The sequence below is a fragment of the Mobula birostris genome, chromosome 9, assembly GCF_030028105.1.
Source record: "Mobula birostris isolate sMobBir1 chromosome 9, sMobBir1.hap1, whole genome shotgun sequence".
In the NCBI taxonomy this organism is placed as follows: Eukaryota; Metazoa; Chordata; class Chondrichthyes; order Myliobatiformes; family Myliobatidae; genus Mobula; species Mobula birostris.
In genome coordinates this window covers 104,637,195-104,659,676 of record NC_092378.1, presented here as the reverse complement: position 1 = coordinate 104,659,676, position 22,482 = coordinate 104,637,195, and the positions used below count along the sequence as shown (strand labels likewise).

Genomic DNA, 22,482 nt, shown 5'->3' with positions numbered 1-22,482 from the left:
ACAAGCCTAAGAAACAACACCTTGCTACGATGAATAATGTTCAGATTCAGAAATAGAATTGAACCATTGCTCATGGAACCAAGCAACAAGGAATTGTTAAATTCTTCTCGTGTTTCAACCATTTTAGGGTGAAATATTGTTTGAGTCTCTTTTAAAGTTGTTGGGTCTGTAGGCACCTCTAATAAACACTGTCTCCTACTGAACAGTTTGGTTCATCAAGAAAGCTAAGATTAAATAGCTTTTTTGATTGCTGTTTGTGGCTGCTGCAAGTTATTTGAAATAGTTGACCGTTCTTGTATTAAAGGAGGTTTAAAGTAAATTTTATTGTCATAGTCACCATATATAACACTGAGATTTATTTTCTTGTGGACATAATAAATCTATAGAATAGTACCATAACAAAATCAATGAAAGACTGCCCAACTGGGGCGTTCAACCAGGTTACAGGAAACAACAAACTGCAAGTACAAAAACGAAAGCAATAAGTATCACAAACATGAGATGAGGATTCCTTGAAAGTGAGTCCATAGGATGTGTGAACTGTTCAGTGATGCGGCAAGTGAAGTTATCCCCTTTGGTTCAAGAGCCTGACTGTTCCTGAACCTGGTGGTGTGAGTCTGGAGACTCTTGCACAGCATCTCCTGGTGGTAGGGATCCCTGATGATGGGTGCTGCTTTCCTGCGATAGTGTTTCACATAGGTGTGCTCAATGGTTGGGAGAGCTTTACCTGTGATGGACTGGGCTGTATCCACTATGTTTTGTAGGATTTTCTGTTCAAGGGCCTAGGTGCTTCCATACCAAGCTGTGATGCAGCCAGTCAATATACTGTCCACTGCACATCTATAGAAGTTTGTCAGAAGTTTTAGGTGTCATGTCGAATCTCCATAAACTCCTAAGGAAGTAGAGTTGCTGCTGTGCTTTGTAACTGCACTTATGTGCTGGGCTCAGGACAGGTCCTCTGAAATGACCCCACCTAGGAATTTAAAGTTGCTAACCCACTCAGCCTCTGATTCTTTGATGAGGACTGGCTCCTGACCTCTGGTTTTCTTCTCCTAAAGTCTATAATCAGCTTGGTCTTGTTGACATTGAGTAAGAGGTTGTGATGTGATATCACTTAGTCAGATTTTCAATCTCCCTCTTATATGCCAATTCTTCACCACCTTTGATTCAGCCTACGACAGCAGTGTCATCAGCAAACTTGAATGTGGCATTGGAGCTGTGCTTAGCCACACAGACATAAATGTAAAGCGAGTAGAGCAGGGGGCTAAGCACACAGCCCTGTGGTGCACCTGTGCTGATGGAGATAGTGGAGGAGATGTTGTTGCCAAAATGAAGTGACTGGGGTCTGCAAGTAAGGAAATCAAGAATCCAATTGCCCAAGGAGCCATTGAGGCCAAGCTCTTGAAGCTTATTGATTAGTTTTGAGGGGATGATTGTTTTGAATGGCAAGCTATAGTTAGTAAAATGCATTCAGTATATGCATCTTTGCTGTCCAGATGTTCTAGGATTGAATGAAGAGCTAATGAGATGGCATCTGCTGTTGATCTGTCATTCTAGTAGGCCTATTGGAGCAGTTCTAAGTCACCTCTTAGGCAGCAGTTGATGTGTTTCATCACCAACCTCTCAAAACATTTTGCTGTGGATCTAAGTGCTACTGGGCGATGGTCATTGAGGCAGGTCACCACGCTCTTCTTGGGCAATGGTATAATTAAAGCCTGCTTGAAGCAGGTGGGTATCACACACTGACTAAGTGAGAGGCTAAAGATCTTAGTGATCACACCAGCCAGTTGATCAGCACTGGTCATTAGAACTTGGCCAAGTACAGTTTTTGGGTTGGATGCCTTTCATGGGTTCACCCTCCTGAAGGCTGCCCATACGCCTGCTTCACAGACTGAAATCAGGGTCATTGGGGGATGTGTGAGTTCATGATGGTTTCTCTGAGTCTTGACGGTCATAGCTGGCGTAGAATGCATTAAGCTCATCTGGAAGTAAAGCCCTACCTTCTCCTATGTTGCTTGATTTAACTTTATAAGAGGTAATTTTATTCAAGCCCTGCCACAACTGTTGAGCATCCTTTGTTGATTCAGTTTTCGTCCAGAATTGCTACTTCACCCGTAAGATGGCTTTCTGGGACTTTCTTTGTCACCAGACTTGAGTGCCTCTGATCTGGCTCTCAGCAGATTTCAGATCTCATGGTTTATCAGGGCTTCTGATTGGGAAAGACTCTGAATGATTTTGTGGGGGACTCATGTACAGCTGTTTTAGTAAAGTCTGTTACGAACATGGTGTATCGTTCAGATCCATAGATGAGTCCTTGAACACGGCCCAGTCCACCGACTCAAAGCAGTCCTGTAGCTGCTTCTCTGCCTCCCGCAACCACCCCTTTGTTGTCCTAATCTCTGGAGCTTTGCTCTTTAGCCTCTTACTGTATGCAGGTAGAAGGACAGCCAAGTGTTCTGATTTACTGACATGCAGTCTGGGCATAGAATGATAGGCATTCCTTATCTTAGTGTAACAGTGGTCTAGTGTGTTGGGACCTCTGGTGCTACAGATTATAGGCCGAAAGTAATTGGGCAGGGTTTTCTTCAAACAAGCCTGGTTGAAGTCTGTCTATGATTTGAAATGCATCAGCGTGGACTTTTTCTTGATTGGAGATGGCATCATGCAGTATCGCAAGCGCCTGATTATAGTTGGCTGCTGGTGGTTTGTAAACTGCGGTCAGGATCATGGATGAGAACTCCCTAGATAAATAGAATGGCCGACACTTGACCATTTGGTGTTACGAATCAGGGAAACATGAGTTCAACAAAACTGCCACATTGGAGCACCACTGAGAGTTTATCACGAAACACACACCTCCTCCTTTTGCCTTTCCAAGTCAGCAGTTCAGTCCATTCGGTAAATCACGAAGCCTTTGGTTGTGGTCGCTGTGCCTGACGTGCTTGGTGAAAGCTAATTCTCTGTCAGACATAGAATACAACAAGTTCTAATTTCTCTCAGATACAGCAATCTTGCCCTCAGGTCCCCAGGTTTGTTCTCAAGTGACTGCACATTTGCCAACAAGATGCTGGGTGGAGGAGGCTTTGGCCCTCTGCATTTCAGCCTGGCTTGTAGTCTGCCCGCGTTTGCCTGGTCATGGCGAGGAACCCTCGACCACTTAAAGGTGCAATTCCCAATTGGTCCGCTGCGTCCTTCAGACGATTGTGAGATTTGTAGTTCATTAAGTTGATTTAAAAGTATATTGCTTAGAGGGAAGTTACATGTTGCAGATTGCAGTGAGAGTAATTCGAAAGAGGTATATTTGAAAGAATATTTAGAATTATTGTCTGCAGCCCACAATGTTGCTGACAATCACCGGTGCCATCTTGTTCCATGATATGTTAAGTCCAAATGTTGTAAATCATGTTTATGCTTCTGGTTGAATTTAATTTTTCTGTTAGTTCAGTTGGTTAATGACCTCAAGAACTGACAGTAATGACATATTACAGATTCAATTCCAGCATGCTCTGCTTGTGGATCTCCTCTCGAAAGTAATCAGTCATTGCGCTTGGGTTTGCATAACAGTCATTGTATAGTCAGTGTTCTCCTGTGAAGAAAGAAGTTCCGTTAATGTACTTTCCAATTTCAACAGTAATATTTGCAATGAGCATACAAATCTTCTGAGATGCATTTGTGAAAATTCAGAATCATTGAAAGATTATGGGGATGCTTTCTACCATCAGTCAGGGTATGAAATTAAACGTGTGAGTGTGAAATTAATTCTTATTATCAGATGGCAAATATACTGTGGTCTTATAACCCTCTAAAGCATTTTTAAAAGTGCACTTTTCTAATTGATATTATTAATTGGGGATTGAAGTGTACTCTTAACTTCAATCTAGTTTGTATCCAATTCATTGTGAAGCATTAATGCCTCAATAAAATGAGTATTTTGCATACAGCTTCCTAATAGTGGCTATTGCTTTTACACAGAATTGTAAACTATATAAGAAGTGGGTTTAAGAATTTTGAGTAGGAAAATATACTCTGATTGTGAGTGATGTTCTTAATATGTTTGCTACAAGCAGTTGTCACTTGAATGCTCTAACGTAATTGAGAAACTGAATTTAACTGAATATCCTACTCTTGTGAATTGAACAATAAAATGTTAAAATTTATGATTAGTATGTGACACCTTTGTATTTGTTTATAATTTAACAGAGCTTTGTGAGGAGTTTCAGAAGAATGTTTCTTTGTATTGGATGCTGAAGTTGGGAAGGATGGTTTTTAAGTATGTGAAAGATGGAGGTGGAGTCTTGGCAGTACGAGTGTATAGGAAATCAATTTTTAGGGTTTGTGGTGTAGTGGCTGCTTGTCAGGGAGGGTCTCTTTCTGCTTCAAGGGAAATTCTGAGGATCGGAGGAAATTCTGTAGATCTTTGCTAGATAGAAGTTATGTTGGGGGGGGACAGGCAGCCAGATTTGTTGGCTAAACAATCACATTCCTGTTCATGGGGTGGGTGGGGGGTTCTGTTGGAAGGAGAGGTTTTTTTTTTGTTTCGTCTGTGATTCTAAGAGTTCAGGGCCAAGGACTCGCATTTGGAGGCCCAGAGGTAATTTGTCATGGGGTTGGAGGCCTGTCTCTGTGTGTGGGTCACTGGGAGGGTGGGTAAGGGGCTTGCTTTCCTGTTGTGTTATTTTGTAGAGCATGGTGGACAGGGTATATTGGCACCAGAATGCATGGTGATAGTTTCAGGCTGTCCCCAACACATCCATAGGTTAAGATCATAAGACATGGGGCAGAATTACTCTATTTGGCCCATCAAATCATCTCCACCATTCCATCATGGCTGACTTATTATCTCCTTCAACCGCATTCTCTTGCCTTCTCTCTGTAACCTTTGACACCCTTACTAATCAAGAATCTGTAAAGCTCTTCTTTAAATATATTCAGTGACTTGGCCTCCACAGCTGTCCATGGTAATAAATTCTACAGATCCACCTGTCTCTTCATCTTCATCTCTGTTTTGAAGGGGCGTCCTTATATTCTGAGACTGTGCCTTCTGGTCCTATACTCCCCTACAAATGAACATCCTCTCCACATCCACTCTAGACCTTTCAGTATTTGATAAGTTTCAATGAGATCACCCCTCATTTTCTAAACTTCAGAGAGCACAGGTCCGGAGCCATCAAACTCTCCTCGTATGTTAACCCTTTCATTCCTGGAATAATTCTCTTGAACCTCCTCTGGATCCTCTCAAATCCTTAAATAAAAGATGCTCACCATAAAACTGCTCACCATATTCCAAGAGTGGTCTGGCCAAAGCTTTATAAAGTATCAGCGTTACATCCTTGTTTTTACACTCTCGCCCTCTTGCAATGAATGCTAACATTGCATTTCCCTTCCTTACTCCTGATTCAATCTGCAAATAAGCCTTTAAGAAGTCCTGAATTCAGACTCCCAAATCCCTTTGTACCTCTAATTTCCGTATTTACTCCTTTTTGTAAGAAAATATTCTACTCCAATCATTTCTTTTACCAAAGTGCCTAATCATGCACTTCCCTACACTGTATTCCATCTGCCACTTCTTTGCCCATTCTCCTGCTCTGTGCAAGCCCTTCTGCAGGCTCCCTGCTTCCTCAACACTAGCTGTCCCTCCGTCCATCTTTGTATCATCTACAAACTTGGCTACAAAGCCATCAATTCCATCATCCAGATCATTGTCATGTAATGTGAAAAGAAACGGCCCCAATACCAATCCCTGTGGAACACTCTTAATCACCAGATTTGTTAGGTTATGTTGGTTGTTAACGCAAGTGACGCATTTCACTCAACACACATCAAAGTTGCTGGTGAATGCAGCAGGCTAGGCAGCATCTCTAGGAAGAGGTACAGTCGACGTTTCGGGCTGAGACCCTTCGTCAGGACTAACTGAAGGAAGAGCTAGTAAGAGATTTGAGAGGGGGAGGGGGAGGGGGAGATCCAAAATGATAGGAGAAGACAGGAAAGGGAGGGATGGAGCCAAGAGCTGGACAGGTGATTGGCAAAAAGGATATGAGAGGGCATTTCACTTTATGCTTCAATGTATATGTGATAGATAAATGTATCTGAATCTGTAGGAGGCTTAGTGTAGGAAGGAGGTTTTGTTAGTTTGGTGTGGAAGAGAGCTGTGTGCATTATTTTCAGCAAAAGTTCATTTTCCATATTATATCTTCTACTTTGTGCTGTGGACTATTGAGTAGTGTAACCTTGATGTAAATTTGCTTACTTTGCAGAAACGAACTTTGTGCTAGCAAATTACAAGACTGATCAGTGTAATAAACCACCTCGACTCTGCCGACAAGGATATGCTTGTCCTCATTATCACAATAGCCGAGACCGAAGAAGGAATCCACGAAAATTTAAATATCGGTAAAGAATCAGTTTATTTTGGGGGTGTTGTTTGCTTTTGTGTGATGCTGATTTGCACCTGACCATTCACAAGTATTACCTCTCCTAGATTTCAACAAGTAATTTTTGGAGCATGGTTTGTGAGCTCTATTTAAGTTTGAACTTAAATTTTATTTTGATGTATGCTGCAATTTAGGGTTTAATTACAAATCATGACTTGGCAGGGAGATGGACCAGGATAAAATGGCAGATTGGATACGTATTTTGTCTACCATTATGTTCTTCACTACAGTACAGCTGTGTCCATTTTAATTAACTTATCATATTCATTGCCTGTTATGCTGCTATTACTTCTCAGTTTGCCAGGCTTAAAACATTAATAAGAAAGCTCCTGGTTGAATCTGACATAATTGATTAATGATCATATTGTCTGCTAAAAAAGTTTAAGGTAAAGCAAGACCAGTATAAAATCATATTTGCAGAGTATATGATGAAAGAGGAGATAATACTGTCCTTGCAGGTTGGGTTTAAAATTTTTAGATAAGAGTGAAGAAAAGATTCAAAGGAAAAATTTTTTTGGTACTGGGAATGAATGAAGTTATAAGGTCATAGGAATATGCCTGATCTCTCCCTACCCTGAAGAGACACTGCAAATTACTCTGGAACTTGAATTATTGGAAAGTATTCAAAGCCATACTGGGATTTGTTTCTGTTCTTCCTTTTTGAGGAATATGGCTTAGACTTTTGGTATCAAATTCACAACTGGCTAGCTTTAAAATTAAATCAGATATGTTCAATATTGGAGGCCAGACTACACTAAATATTTGTAAAGGCACCATATTAAACACTTTGATGCAGGTTGTTCATCACTTTGTGTAATGGATCTTTGGAATTCATAGAACCCTGATATTTTACTGCACGGTGAAAAAGCCATTTAGATAGTTGCGTCCATGCTTGTTTGCTTCTTAGAGCAATCCAGAACTAAAGCCACTGCTCTCCTCCCTGAATGTTGCTCCCATTGAGTTTTGTTTATCTGTAGGTCAACTCAGGCAATTTTCCCCTAATACACAGTCAGCTTAGTGAAGTGGTGTCATGACAACAACTTTTTCCTCATTGTCTATATCCATAATGTTGAGATTGAAAGGTTAAAGTTCCCAGAAATGAGCATCACCAGTAATCTCTCCTGGTTCAACCATGTTGATATCACAATGAAGAAAGTTTACCAACACTTCTGCTTCAAAAGGCTAAAGAAATTTGGCATGCCTACATCGACCCTTACCAATTTTTATCTATTCACCATAGAAATCATTCTATCTGGATGCATAATGGCTTGGTATGGCAACTGCTCTGCCCGTGACCGCAAGATGTGCTTTTGCAAAATAAGCAAAGAGTTGTGGACACAGCTCAGCACATCTCAGAAATCAGCCTCTCTTCTATGGATTCTGTCTATACTTCTCGCTGCCTCAGTAAAGTAGCCACCATAATCAAAGACCCCAGATATTCTCACTTCTCTCTCCCATGGGGCAGAAGATACAGAAGCCTGAAAGTACGTACCGCCAGATTCGAGAACAGCTTCTATCCTGCTGTTAGTAGACACTTGGACAGACCACTTGTATGATAATATGGACTTCACGATCAGCCTTGTTATGATCTTGTACTTATGTTTACCTGCCCTGCACTTTCTTTGTAGCCTTTACACTTTATTCTACTGTACATTGTTATTGCTTTGCCTTGTTTTACCTCAATAAACTGTGTAATGATTTGATCTATATGAACAGTATGCAAGACAAACTTTTCACTGTATCTCGGTGCATGTGACAATAATAAACCAACACCCAAAGCTGCAATGGGACTCATGAAGCAGTTCACTGCTTTTGACTGTATTCAGAACTTAGGGTGATAATCAAAACTAACGAAAGTAGACCCTTTGCTAATAAAGTTGCAAGGTCTCAGCTTTTGATCCCACTTTAGCAGTAGCTCATTTTAGTATTGGAATTTCTTGAAACTCATTTTGTTATAAGTCTTCAGTATAGCAGTTGGGCTGTGCTTTTGTCAAATTTATGCTGCAGCAACAATTTATATAATGATAGAAATGCTTAAAAATATGGGCAGGTCTGAGGAAATGTTAATATTTTTTCTCATTCTATAACTTGCCCTGCTGAGCATTTTCAGGATTTTCTCTGTAAATATGTGTTTACTCATTTGCATTTATTGCACGTGAGTTTGTGTTTAAAAGTATCCAGGTCAGCCATTGTGTTTAATGGCTGGAATCTGTTGCTGAAGGTACTTCTCAACACTAAAAGCCATAAATGTCTGAAGCTGATCACAAGGGGATGCTACTTGGACACTCTTGAGATTTGCTACCATGTCAACAAATACAAGAGTTAACTTGTGAAAATAGAGATTTGGGCCACTTGTGGGTGTGATTGAAGCTGGGAGTTTAAAGCAAATTTGTAACAGTAATCAAAAAGCTTTATCAAAGAGGTGCTGTTCAGAGCTTTAAAAGTGGAAGTATTGGTTGGGGAAGCATGAATACAGCAATGGATGAGGTTGCAGTGAAGCACAAGGATTGGAGTTTCTATCATTTTGATAGTAGCACTAGAGGGGCTTTGGGAAAGGAGACTGGTCAGACAAGGTAAGTCTCTGCTTGTATTTTCAGCTTGTTTGTATCAGATGACATTGTTCTCTTTCACTTTCTCATTGAAATTAAAGTTTGCAGCTGTCATCTCAGTCTTTCATTATATTTGTATAACCTAAGGTACTTAAGATGGTAGCCCATATTGCTGAGTGTGGGCAACAATTCGGGAGATCTCTTTACCAAAATATCATTAAACCAGTACAGCAGTTAAAATATTGCATTATGTGTTGATTATGTTGTGCATTTAAAATGACAGATGTATCTGCTATATTGTCATTCCTTTACTGTAAATTTTATGTAAATGTCTTACTATTATTGTCAATCACTAATAAATTGAGATGTGTTAATGCACAGAAAAGTCTACAGATTACAATATTTGTATCCCATACCTTGCAGAATAAACTTATTTTGATTTGCATTTTAGGTCAACGCCTTGTCCTAATGTCAAACATGGGGACGAATGGGGAGAGCCCACAAAATGTGAGAGTGGAGATAATTGTCAGTACTGTCACTCTCGCACCGAGCAGCAGTTTCATCCAGAGGTAAGTCTAAAATGTGTGAACACGCAAAATGGCAATGAATATGGATTCTGTGATCTGATCAAGGAGGGAGGGAATTATGACTGCAACTTGAGATGGGCTTCACTCTGAAAAATTTGGGTAGAGTTATGTCTAGACATAGCAGTGACCATTCTTCATGTAAGAGCATAATAAAAGCAGGAATAAGCCATTCGACTCCTCAAGTTGGCTTTGCTGTTCAGTATGAATATGGCTGAAATCCTCCAGCCCTCATCTCCTGACCTTACCTTCACTGATATTTTTTCAAAAATGATTCCCATAATCTAACTTCCAGGATGGAGAATTCCAGAGATTAATTACCCAGAACAAGAAGTCGTTTCTATGTATCTCAGTTTTAAATAGCTGCCCCATAACTAGTAATTTGCACATAATAAATGCATAGAAAGCTGTTTGCCTGCTTTGCCTCAATACAGTACTGAAAGAATGGTATGTTGATACATGCCTTTTCAATCAAGAATTATATCTGCTTCCTTGTGTGGACAAAGATCTAAGAATAGTATAGTGACCAACTTTTATTTCTCAATCATCATCACCACAAGAGCAGATTATCTATTTTGCATCTTGTCCTAAAAATTTGCTGCTGTTTTTACATTTTTAAAAAGCACTGCAACAATAATTCAAAAGTAACTTGCTTTTGAAAATAGCTATTTCAATCCATGTATCTCTTCCTACCACTAGATCTATACTTAACCTACAGAACCAACAGGAATCTCCATGAAAGCTGCACATTGATTTTTCTCTTATTAAATTGGCAGCCCATAAAATTGGACAGTGCAGGCGAGTTCCTCCCTGCATCTCTTTTACGTTTTTGAAAGGTGTCCTTGCATATTGTAAAAAGTTATGTCCTGTAGTGGGTTCCTTGTAGCGGATACAGCTAAAGCTGAATTCTTGTTGCTGTATACCAAAGTATGGTGGGATTTTTTGATCCATTAGCCCCTTCTGCCTCCGTTTCCATCAGCCCTGATCTGTAAAATGAATTCAGTATCAGTAACGAGATGGGATGGAAGCATGTGTGGTTTCAGTAAATGTTCTTTATTATTGGCATGAATCTTAGAGTTAGACCTTTAATAAATATAAACTTTATTTGCAACAAAAATAATAACCCAAATATTACCCTGCATATTTACAAATTGGGAATAAGCCTGTATTATTGAAAAATTCTGGTAGACACTTAAATTTTAACCATAGTCTGTCATTGCTGCTCTTTTAATATCATCTTTGTATAAGAAATAATGTGATTGACTGATAATACCAGCTATTGGTCAGAAAATTGCCCTATTTGGATGCATGCTATGTTCTTTTCTGCATTCATATGGTTTGAATGTAAATTTAAGTTTTTTTTATATGATGGATACCATTTTGTGCTGACCCCATACTTCCCTTTCCATATTTCTGTTTTTCTTACTGTGGTTACCCTTCTTTATACTGGATTGGGTGAATGTATACCTGTATTGCCACTTTCAAGGAACAAGGAAGTACATGTATTCTTCAGTTTCTCTGTTTTTAATAACAATTCCCTGGGCTCTGCCATTCACAGCAAGAAAACTTAACTTTGCAGAGCTGAAGTATTTGAGACTGGGTAAGAGGTAGTTTGAACAGTAAAGGTGGTTGGTGAGCATAATCAGTTTCAGAATGTAAGTGAGCTAGAGAGTATTTTTTATTTGCATTAACTTTTTTTCCACCACCCTCTAGATCTACAAATCCACAAAATGCAATGATATGCGACAGACAGGATATTGCCCACGTGGGCCTTTCTGTGCATTTGCACATGTTGAACGTAAGTTGGCAATCTGTGGCTTTTTTTCACATTAAGAATCTTCATCTTCCTGAAGCTCTTTCAGTTCTCTCACATGTTGTTGGGCAACATTATGTGATTACTTAGTTGAAGCATGATTGATTTCTTAACATGTAGAAAGAGTCACAAGATTCAATATTTTAATTTTAATAGCCTTTTTATCCAAAGATGCTAATTTTGAGACCTTTTGAAACCAACCATTACATATTCAAGACATAATTAATATTTTTAATCACAATGAAGGAAATTGGATAAAAGAAAGCAGAAGTGCAGACAAGTCTTTAAGTCTTATTTGCATATGTCAAAGGATTGATGGAGGTGTTTGTAGAAGAGAGAACAAACCAAGTCTATGACTGGTCCTGGGGTTCACCAGCTATAACTCTTGAAACCTTAACAGGGGTTGTATATTCAGAATACTTAATTTTAGATTGAAATTGGAAGTATTTAGAATGACGATGACCTGGATGATCTTTCAAATATAAGCTGTCCTTAACAATTTTCAGTTCTCTGAGAATAAGTGCAATGGATCCTATGAATACATGAATTCCTATAAATCCAAAAAAGACTTCTTTTTCCAACTCTTAATACACAAAATAAACAGCCAGCTCTCTGGGCTAGAGTATTCCAAAGAGCCATGAAGCTCTACGGAAATGGAATTCCTCATGCTATCTTAATGGGAAACCCCTTATACTGAAATTTTGCCCTCTAATTACTGATCCTCATGGAAAAAAAAATCTGTCCAATAAATATTCTACTGCTTATCTGTTACATAAAATTCTTTCTTCTTAACATCATTTGTAAACTATTTAGTGGGTTAACTATTTTTATACCTAGAGCCATACTGCTTTAGTATGCTGAGTCGGTGTTGCACAGATTTTGCATAGCTCCATTTGGAGCAAGTTTAGAAATTATTTACACCATCATTTCCTGCTGACTCTTCTCATTCTCAATTGAAATATGAAATGACAGAATTTATTGTAAGAACAAGATGGAGCAGATGATTAAAATAATACTGTTTTATAGAAACCTGGCAGTTAATATACAGATCCTTTCAAGTTAACAGAACAAGTTGAAAATATTTATTAAAAAAATGTAATGTTATCTGTAAACTTTTTTTAAACAAGTATTTATAAGAGCACTGATAAAGCCACAACTGGATTGTGATAAATTCTGGCAACTACATTCTAGGAAGGATCTGTAGGAGGATTCTGAGAGGGTGCTTTTCCAGTTTACTAGACTGGCATGAGCTCAGTTTGGTGGTAGCATGAGAAAACACAATAGTTTTCCTTTGAGCAAAATGTTGAAGACAAAATGTCTTCAAAATTGTGAATTGTTTGAAAAGTTAAGTGAGGAGAAGCTTATTCCAATAACAGAAAGGTCAGTACAGTTGGCCATCCGTATCCGCGGGTTCCGCTTGCGCGGATTCAACCAACCGCGGATTGGGAAAACCCGGAGGTTCTCTCTCCAGCACTCGTTGTTTGAGCATGTACAGACTTTTTTTCTTTGTCATTATTCCCTAAACAATACAGTATAACAACTATTTGCATAACATTTACATTGTATTAGGTACTATAAGTAATCTAGAGATGATTTAAAGTACAGGCAGCCTATAAGTCGGATTTGTACGCAAGTCGGAACAGGTACATCCTTTATTATTTAACGTCTGTTAGTGAAATGTTTGTCTTAGTATATAGTATATATTTTACCTTTCTATGCATATGAAACACTTAAGAAACATGTATTTCAATAATTAAACTACTGCGTTGCTTAGTAATAATTGTAGCTTTCATCAGGGCAGGGCCTTTCATGTGCTCCATTATTCTCACTTTATCCTTTAAAATTGTTCTGATCGTTGACCGACTGTAGCCTAACGCTTTTCCAATGACCAATGGTGTTTCGCCTCTTTCCGATCGCTTTATTATTTCCACTTTATTTTCAATCGTGATCGCTTTCCGTCAACGGAACAGAAACACTGCAGATTCAGCAGCAGCCACGGGCAGCGGTTCTGAGCTCCCCCGTGTCCTAAAGTCACTGAGACAGGTTAATTAAGGGACTTGAGCATCCGCGTTTTTTGGTATCCATGGGGGGTCGCGGAACCAATCCCCCGTGGATAAGGAGGGCCGACTGTAATCAAAAGGCACAGATTTTGTTTGAAGGAAGAGTTTATGGAATTTTGTGCTCAGAAATTTGATGCCTAAAATAATGGCATAAAATGATTCAGTGGCATAATTCAAGCAGTGGATTTTGGTTAATTGGTCTATTGGTTAATCGGGGCAGCCACTTATATGGGTCAACTCTTAAAGAATAAAAACTCATCGAGAAAATAGCCAGGATTTCCTTCATTTATTTGGGACACTGTGCTGCTTACATGGGACAGGAGACTTGCTGAGCGCTTTCTACTAGCATCAGTTGCATGAACTTGTGTGGCCGTTAGACACTAAATCATGCTTGGAGTAAATAGTTATTAAATAGCATCAGTTGCGAATGCCTGTGTTTTAAAAAAAAAAGTGATTTTTTTTTCCACTGATGGTTGGTGCGAAATGAACAGTAAGGCGATTTAGACAAGCTGACTGAGCTTTCAAGCATTTAGGCTTGGAGATGCTAGAAACAGCTGGAAGTGAAAAGGAAACAATTTGACTACTTCAACAAGATAGGAACTACAAAGAATTTGAAGGTATTGACAATCTCCTTGAATTTTACAATAAAAATGAAGATTTGGAGGTTACAATCGTGAAAGGCATTTTATGAATTCAGTGCATTATCTGTACGAGATGTCTGCACTGATTTTGTTCATTTAGTGGTTTGTATGTCGTATCCAACAATGATCAAAAACCTGTGCAGGAGAGTTTTTAAAGTGGAAAAGATGTTGCACTAGGACACGCAACACACATCAAAGTTGCTGGTGAATGCAGCAGGCCAAGCAGCATCTGTAGGAAGAGGTGCAGTCGACGTTTCAGGCTGAGACCCTTTGTCAGGACTAACTGAAGGAAGAGTGACTAAGGGATTTGAAAGTTGGAGGGGGAAGATCCAAAATGATAGGAGAAGACAGGAGGGGAGGGATAGAGCCAAGAGCTGGACAGGTGATAGGCAAAAGGGGATACGAGAGGATCATGGGACAGGAGGTCCGGGAAGAAAGATGGGGGGGGGGGACCCAGAGGATGGGCAAGAGGTATATTCAGAGGGAGAAAAAGGAGAGTGAGAGAAAGAATGTGTGCATAAAAATGAGTAACAGATGGGGTACGAGGGGGAGGTGGGGCCTTAGCAGAAGTTAGAGAAGTCGATGTTCATGCCATCAGGTTGGAGGCTACCCAGACGGAATATAAGGTGTTGTTCCTCCAACCTGAGTGTGGCTTCATCTTTACAGTAGAGGAGGTCGTGGATAGACATGTCAGAATGGGAATGGGATGTGGAATTAAAATGTGTGGCCACTGGGAGATCCTGCTTTCTCTGGCGGACAGAGCGTAGATGTTCAGCAAAGCGGTCTCCCAGTCTGCGTCGGGTCTCGCCAATATATAAAAGGCCACATCGGGAGCACCGGATGCAGTATATCACCCCAGTCGACTCACAGGTGAAGTGTTGCCTCATCTGGAAGGACTGTTTGAGGCCCTGAATGGTGGTAAGGGAGGAAGTGTAAGGGCATGTGTAGCACTTGTTCCGCTTACACGGATAAGTTCCAGGAGGGAGATCAGTGGGGAGGGATGGGGGGGACGAATGGACAAGGGAGTTGTGTAGGGAGCGATCCCTGCGGAATGCAGGGGGGGGGAGGGAAAGATGTGCTTAGTGGTGGGATCCCGTTGGAGGTGGCGGAAGTTACGGAGAATAATATGTTGGACTTCTCTAACTTCCACTAATGCCCCACCTCCCCCTCGGACCCCTTCTGTTACTTATTTTTATACACACGTTCTTTCTCTCACTCTCCTTTTTCTCCCTCTGTCCCTCTGAATATACCCCTTGCCCATCCTCTGGGTCTCTCCCCCCCCCCCCGTCTTTCTTCCTGGACCTCCTGTCCCATGATCCTCTCGTATCCCCTTTTGCCAATCATCTGTCCAGCTCTTGGCTCTATCCCTCCCCCTCCTGTCTTCTCCTATCATTTTGGATCTCCCCCTCCCCCTCCCCCTCCAACTTTCAAATTCCTTAGTCACTCTTCCTTCAGTTAGTCCTGACGAAGGGTCTCGGCCTGAAACGTCGACTGCACCTCTTCCTACAGATGCTGCTTGGCCTGCTGCGTTCTCCAGCAACTTTGATGTGTGTTGCTTGAATTTCCAGCATCTGCAGAATTCCTGTTGTTTGTACTAGGACACTTCCACTCTCTCGACCTCAGAAGTCCAGGTCCAGTGGTATGAGTAGTCGCCACAAACTGGGGTCTTCCTTGGTTGCAGTAGATAAACATGACTACTCCTGTGTCTTATTGTGCCCTTTCGCTCTCCATGAAGTGTTACAGAACCACTGTTGAACTCATCTGCCCAGTCCACTGGAACTGACCACATGCTAGGACAGGCATGTCCCAGTTTCACTGGGTATGAGGCCCATTGGCTACCCTCAACTGGATTAGCCTGTCTGTCGAAGCGGTGTATTGAGATGTGGCTGCTGTCGCTGAAAACAGTTTCTTGGATCCACATGTGAGAGTTGAGTGTCCAGTGGGGATAGAGTGAGCTGCCCCTAAATAGCACGACAAGCCCCTTCACCAGAGTTGCTATGCCTCCTTAGACACCCCATATAGGGTAGTGTACACTGGATGAATTCCACTGTCGATAACTATTAGGAAATAATATACAGTTTTATAATATTATAGTAGCATTGGTAGTGTTCTAAGTTATTCTGTATTTAACTTAAATACATAATTTGTTTTTAGTTTAACAGTAGTGTGTTCTAACTATTTTTATGAAGCTTTGAATAATTGGGACAGTCACTTAATTGGGCTAAAATGTACTGGTCCCGATGTGACCGGATTAACTGGAATCCACTGTCTTGGACACCAATGAAAAGGAAAAAAAAATTGTGCAGGTGTTTGTAGAAAAGACAAAGGAAGTGGAATAGTCAAATTGTTTCAAAGAGCTATCATAAGATGAGAAGACCTTTTTCTCTAACTGAATCATTGTAAGTAACAAACTATTGAAACTTAGTTGCAGAATTCAGCAAGTATCAGAGGTTTGGAAAATACTGCAGTAACAACATTGAGCAGATTAGCACTCAATGTTATGGATCTCTGCAGTGCTGTCATGAGTAAAACAGAAATGGAAGTAAGAATGCAGATTCTGAAATTATGAAATAAAAACTCGTGCTGGAAATGATCAGAGGTCAAAAAATATCTTTGTAGAAAGAATGTTCATGTTTCAATTTACTGACTTCCATCAGAATACTGATCCCATTTATTGATACTAAATGGAAAGATGCTGAAAAGTTGTTTTTAATGAAAGAAATCCTCTGGTTTCAAATGCCTAAATCCCTGAAAGTGGAAAAAAAAGTATTAAAAATATGAAATTTGACCAGACATGGCTTGCAAAGTTTTTTTTCCTCAAGTCTGTGTGTAGGGCCAAAGTGCAGTTTCAGACTTGTCAAGCATGAAAAGCATCTTGTAGATTCCACAAAGTAACATCAAAGATGAAAAAACAATGTTGTGAATTTTATTAGAAGTACTATAATTTCCACTAAAGCAGAGTGTGCAAAGAAGAGCTAGAAAGAGAGTCATAAAAGGATCAGTTCAGAAACTGTCTGTAAAAGCTGATCAATATAAAGTGGTCACTAAGTATGATAGAGGAAATTGGGGCATATTTGTTTATATGGATGCTTATTGCAACTTCAAATACTTTGCAAATTTTAAGGGATAAATATTTAAATAGCAATAAAAGGGCATGGGGGAAAGCAAAAGAGTGAGATTGTTGTGGGCTGCAGGCTTGAAGATTTGTTTTTTTTTTGTTTTGGAGGATGTGATGTTTTCAGGGGGATGAAGCTAGTATAGTCTTTAGAAATATTACAGCTTGAATGTATGGGACAGCTACTGTTTATTAATTAGTGCAGTTCATGATGTTATGAATAATGGAGTGTTTTAATTTCACCGCATTAACAAGTTACAATCTTGAAATCTTGGTTCTTAAATAGCTGGTCATTATTTGTTAGGTTAATGTTCTTTTATTGATTAAGTCATGTGTTTCATTATAAATTTTGATTATTTTTTACTTGTAGGAATACCCTCTACTGAGGAAGTACAAATCATGAATCAGGTAGCCTCAATGATGCAGGCAGGAGCTGTGGCAAGTGCTCAGCCCAAGCAAGGCCCTCGACTTTATTCTACAGAAAGTCTTGGATCTACCAACGAATGGAACACAAGTATTAATCCAGCCAGCAATAATGGACAGATAGGAAATGTGAGTAGATATCTTATTTCCTCATGTTATCAAACTGTCTGTTCTACTATCCGTATCCTGACAAGCTTTGTCAACGTAATGCAACTTGGACATTCACGGGCAACTTGTGTGTATTTATTGTTGCTAAAACATTTCATGGAGATGTTGAGGACTTTGTGAATAATAGGAAGGTTCTACAAGCACACTCTATCATCTATAATTCCTGAAAATAGGTTTGAGAATTCCAATTTTCAAATAAGAATTAGCCTTTGTATGGCCATATTGGTGTTAAGGTATGAAAGGGGTCCAGAGAGACTATACATTCTGGTTATATATAGGAGGATAGGTAGTAAGATAAATGTATTCAGGGGAAAAAAGCTGAATTAGTTCTGCCGCTGCTGTTTGTCAAAGCCACACTGGAAGCTTTGATGTGAGGAACTCAGCTACCTATTGTATGCAGTTGATCTGCTGTCCATTCGCTATTTGATTAGTTTACTGTGGCTGAACACATTAAGAAGCACAGAGTGGGGCCGGCTGGTGGCGCAATGACATCAGTGCCGGACCCGGGAGCGGAGGTTCCTGGGTTCGAAACTAGTCGGGTCCGCTCCTGCGTACGCTTTCCATCCGTGCCAGGTTGAGTGTCGAGATTGCAACTCGACCTCGTAAAATAAAGGGAAAATACTGTGAAGATGTATCTGAGGAGTGGCGGGCTGCACAGTCTTTCTTTCTCTCTTTCTATTTATCTCTCTCTCTCTATCTATCTATCTCTCTCTCTCTCTCTCTCTATCTCTCTCTCATTCCGTGCCTTGTAAAAAACCATGAAAAAGGCATCGTCACAGACGCACGCAGGCACACGCCAAAAACAAAAGAAGCACAGGGTGATAGATGAGGGAGCTGATACAAGTTGGTATAGGTTCACCCATAATTAAATGCCTGCTATATTGTTCTTGTGAACTATGTCCAGTTAAGTGTACAACTAAAATTCATATAATTATATGGGGAAAAAAGGAGGACCATCTATACAAATCTCATTTGGCCTTGTTACCCTATATCCCTCAACTCGATTCCTATGGAAGTAACAGCACAAGAGCCTTTAAACATAATGGAATCTGCCTCCACCACCTCTGTGTGGGAATCTCCTCAGAACTCCTAAAGATTGCTCCCCTCTCGCCTTAAACCTATACTTTTTAATTCTCAGATCCACTTTCTTGCACTTTCCTTTTAGCCCTTGATTCCCTTCTAAATATCTCAGCCTGAAATATATCCAAACGCTTTTCCCCAACGGCAATGGGGAAGTAACAAGATCAGCATGGAATTAATTGTGGAGCAGCAAGAATATTGACATTTATGTCTTTAAGTTTGATATTTTGTTCGTTTTAAGAAATTCTATTTAAAGTGTTGCATATAAATTAAGTATGCAATTCTGAGTGTATAAATCAAATGTCTGTCAGTATATTATTAAGTGACACAATTAAGGAATAAATTGTGCTTTTCTTTTTCGGTATTAAATGTTTTTGTTTTCATTTCAGGTTTCATCATCAAGCAGTCCAACAGTTACTTCAAGTTCAGGTAGTAACGGTTCATTGTATCCTGTTGGACAAATAAGTAGGTGCAAATATTTTACTAACTCTAGTTTATGTTCAGATGCTGCGACATCCAGTGTTTCGTCACCCACATCTACGTATCCAAAAGCACCGGGCTTTGAACGCGAAGATCAGGTAATTTGTATACAAAAATATCTGCATTTTGATTGAGGCTAAGTGCTAGTCTTTTTCTGAAAATGCTTTTTCCCATTTTGTGTTTACAGTAACCTGTTGACAGGTATTCAAATTGGGGTCTGTCAGAAACTTGGTTCCAAGCATCACTAGAATATTGGTCCAACAATAGTCACAGAGCACTTACCACGGCACAGAAACAGGCCTATCAACTTGTTCAGTACATGCCAACTTGATCTTCTGACTCATCCCATCCACCTCCACCCAGACCATGCTCCTCATCCATGTACCTATCTAAACTTTGCTTAAGTGTTACAATTGATCCCATGCTGGCACTTTGTTCCACACTTGTACCACTCTCTGAGTGAAGGAGTTTCCCCCCACTGGATTCTCCTGAATATTTCACTGTTCACCCTAAACCTTCAGTTGTAGACTCATCCAGCCTCCAGGAGAAAAAACCAGCATACATTTACTCTATCTATAACCCTCATAATTTTGTCCACCTCTATAAGAACTCACCTTGTTCTCTTGCGCTCCACGGAATAATGTTCTAACTGATTTAACTTCCCCCTATAATTCAGGCCCTAGTCCTGGCAATATCCTTGTAAACTTTCTCTCCACTTTCCAAGCTTATTAATATCTTTCCTGCAAGTAGATGACCAGAACTGCAGACAGTACTCTAAATTTGGTCTCACCAGCATCTTGTACAGCTTCAACATAACATCCCAAATCCTGGACTCAGTGCCCTTATTTATGAAAGCCAGTGTGCTAACAAATCTCTTTACTACCCTATCTACTGGTGTTGCCACTTTTGAGGAATTATGAATCTGTATTTCCAGGCCTCTTTATTCTATTATACACCTCAGTGCCCTACCATTCACTGTGCAAGTTTATTTTCCCAAAGCACAGCACCTCACACTTGTCTGTGTTAAATTCTATTGGCCATTGATCCGCCCAATTTTCCAGCTATCCAGATCCCACTGCTGGCTTTGATAACCTTCCTTGCTGTCCACTACTCCCTCATTCTAGTTGTCATTATTATCTACATCATTAATATTGATGATAAACCACAATAGACCCGGGACACGCTATTAGTCACAGGGCTCCAGTGGATATACAGCCATATAGCACTCTCTGGCTTCTCCCACTAACCCAATGTTGGATCCAATTGACTATTTCATCCTGAATGCTGAGCAACTTAACCTTCTGGACCAGCCTGCCATGTGGAGTTTTATGACATAAGGACTGACTTCTGTGGGGAAAGATTCATTTAAATTCTCTTGACGTTAAGACAGCATTCATGGAAGTGTGACAGCATAGAGCCCAAATAATATTGAAATAAATGGGAAGCAAGGGAGAACACTGTTTTGACTATATGGCACAGAAGATGATGGTTGTGATTGTTGCAAGCCTGTTATTTCATCTACTGGGCTATTGGAGATCAGTGTTCTATGCTAAGTAACATTCAGGTGCTTTATCAATGAGCATTCTTTAATTAATCGAAGTGGAAAGCATAGGAGCATCCACAAATCATAAAGTTTTAACTGTAGCTGGGTAACATTCAGATTTGGAGAACAAAATAACACGTGGGAATAAAGGGTTGGCTGCCAGCGATTAGAAGTGTTTAGATATTGGAGTTGATGGCTTTGTGGCAAAGTTTGTGGATAATACGAAGATAGGTGGAGGGATAGGTTGTGTTGAGGAAGCAATGCGATTGCAGCAGGGCTTAGATAAATTGGAACAGTGTTGAGAACTGTATGATAATGCATTTTTGTAAAAAGAACAATAGTGTACATTATTATCTAAACAGGGAGAAAATTCAAATATCGGAGGTGCAAAGGGTCTTAGGAGTTTAGGAGTCCTTATGCGAGACTCCCAGAAGATTAATACACTGGTTGAGTCTGTGGTAAAGGTGGCAAATGCAGTGTTGGCATTTATTTCAAGGGGGATAGAATATAAACACAAGGTGGTAATTCTAAAGCGTTTTGAGACACTAGTTAGGCTGCACTTGGAGTATTGTCAGCAGTTTTGTGCCCCATATCTCAGAATGGATGTGTTGTCATTGAAGAGGTTCACAAGAATGATTTCGGGAATGAAAGGGTTAACATACGAGGAGCGTTTGGCAGTTTTGGGTCTGTACTCACTGGAATTTAGAATGCAGTGGGGGATCTCATTGAAACCTACCTAATGTTGAAAGGACTGGATAGGATGGAAGTGAAGAGGATGTTTCCTATGGTGAGGGAATCCAGAACTAGAGACCACAGCCTCAAATTTGAGGGGCAACCTTTTAGAACAGAGGTAAGGAGGAATTTTTTTTATCCAGAGAATGAGTTTGTGGAATGCTCTGCCGCAGACTGTGACGGAGGCCACATCCATGGGTATGTTCAAAGCAAAAGTTGATAGATTCCTAATTGGTCGTGGGATCAAGGGATATGTTGAGAGGGCAGGTTTATGGGGTTGAATGGCTTCCGGGATCATCCATGATGAAATGGCAGAGCAGACTCAGTGGGCTGAATGGCCTAATTCTGTTCGTATGCCTTATGGTGGAAGTGATTTCCTGGCTCACACTTGTGGCGTGTAACTATTTTCAGAAAGAGTGCATACAACTAATTCACCATTGAATTAGATCACAATCCTGAATGACCACACATGAAAAGTTAGTTGGACTGGTTGCCTAACTGCTGTAAATTGAGTTTCCGTAACTCCTCAATGTCAATAACATCCAGGCCAACTGGTATCTATCTTTCATTCTAAACATTAATTCTGTTTGTCATTGACATATCTTGGCTGCCCTGTGCAGGTGCAGCATGAATCCAACAACTCACTTGGCATTCTTTGACAGAACTCTTGAAAAGACATATAAATACGGTACACAGGAACACCAACTTCAGTTCTCATCTAAGTAGAAGAGTATCATAATTTTTGAGTCTATCACTTATTTTTGTTGTTTGAAACCAGATTCTGGAACCCCATACATCAAGCAGACCACCTTTGTTACAAGGACTGCATTGGCTCACCAATACTCTCCATGCCAGTTAGGGAT

The 22,482-nt window shown here is 40.1% G+C and overlaps 1 protein-coding gene across 3 annotated transcripts in view; it reads left to right on the top strand.

The window, feature by feature from the left end:
- unkl (unk like zinc finger) overlaps positions 1-22,482 on the top strand; it is a 154,884-nt gene that overhangs the window by 88,633 nt on the left and 43,769 nt on the right. Inside the window, exons 5-10 of one of the 3 annotated variants that reach the window (XM_072268524.1) lie at positions 6,255-6,390; positions 9,432-9,549; positions 11,278-11,362; positions 17,564-17,745; positions 19,254-19,293; positions 19,369-19,442. In XM_072268524.1, the coding sequence (XP_072124625.1) occupies positions 6,255-6,390; positions 9,432-9,549; positions 11,278-11,362; positions 17,564-17,745; positions 19,254-19,293; positions 19,369-19,442 (635 nt within the window). Of the gene's footprint in view, positions 1-6,254; positions 6,391-7,726; positions 7,916-9,431; positions 9,550-11,277; positions 11,363-17,563; positions 17,746-19,253; positions 19,443-22,482 lie in introns of those variants that run through there. The other 2 variants (XM_072268525.1, XM_072268523.1) reach the window with 2 other exon arrangements.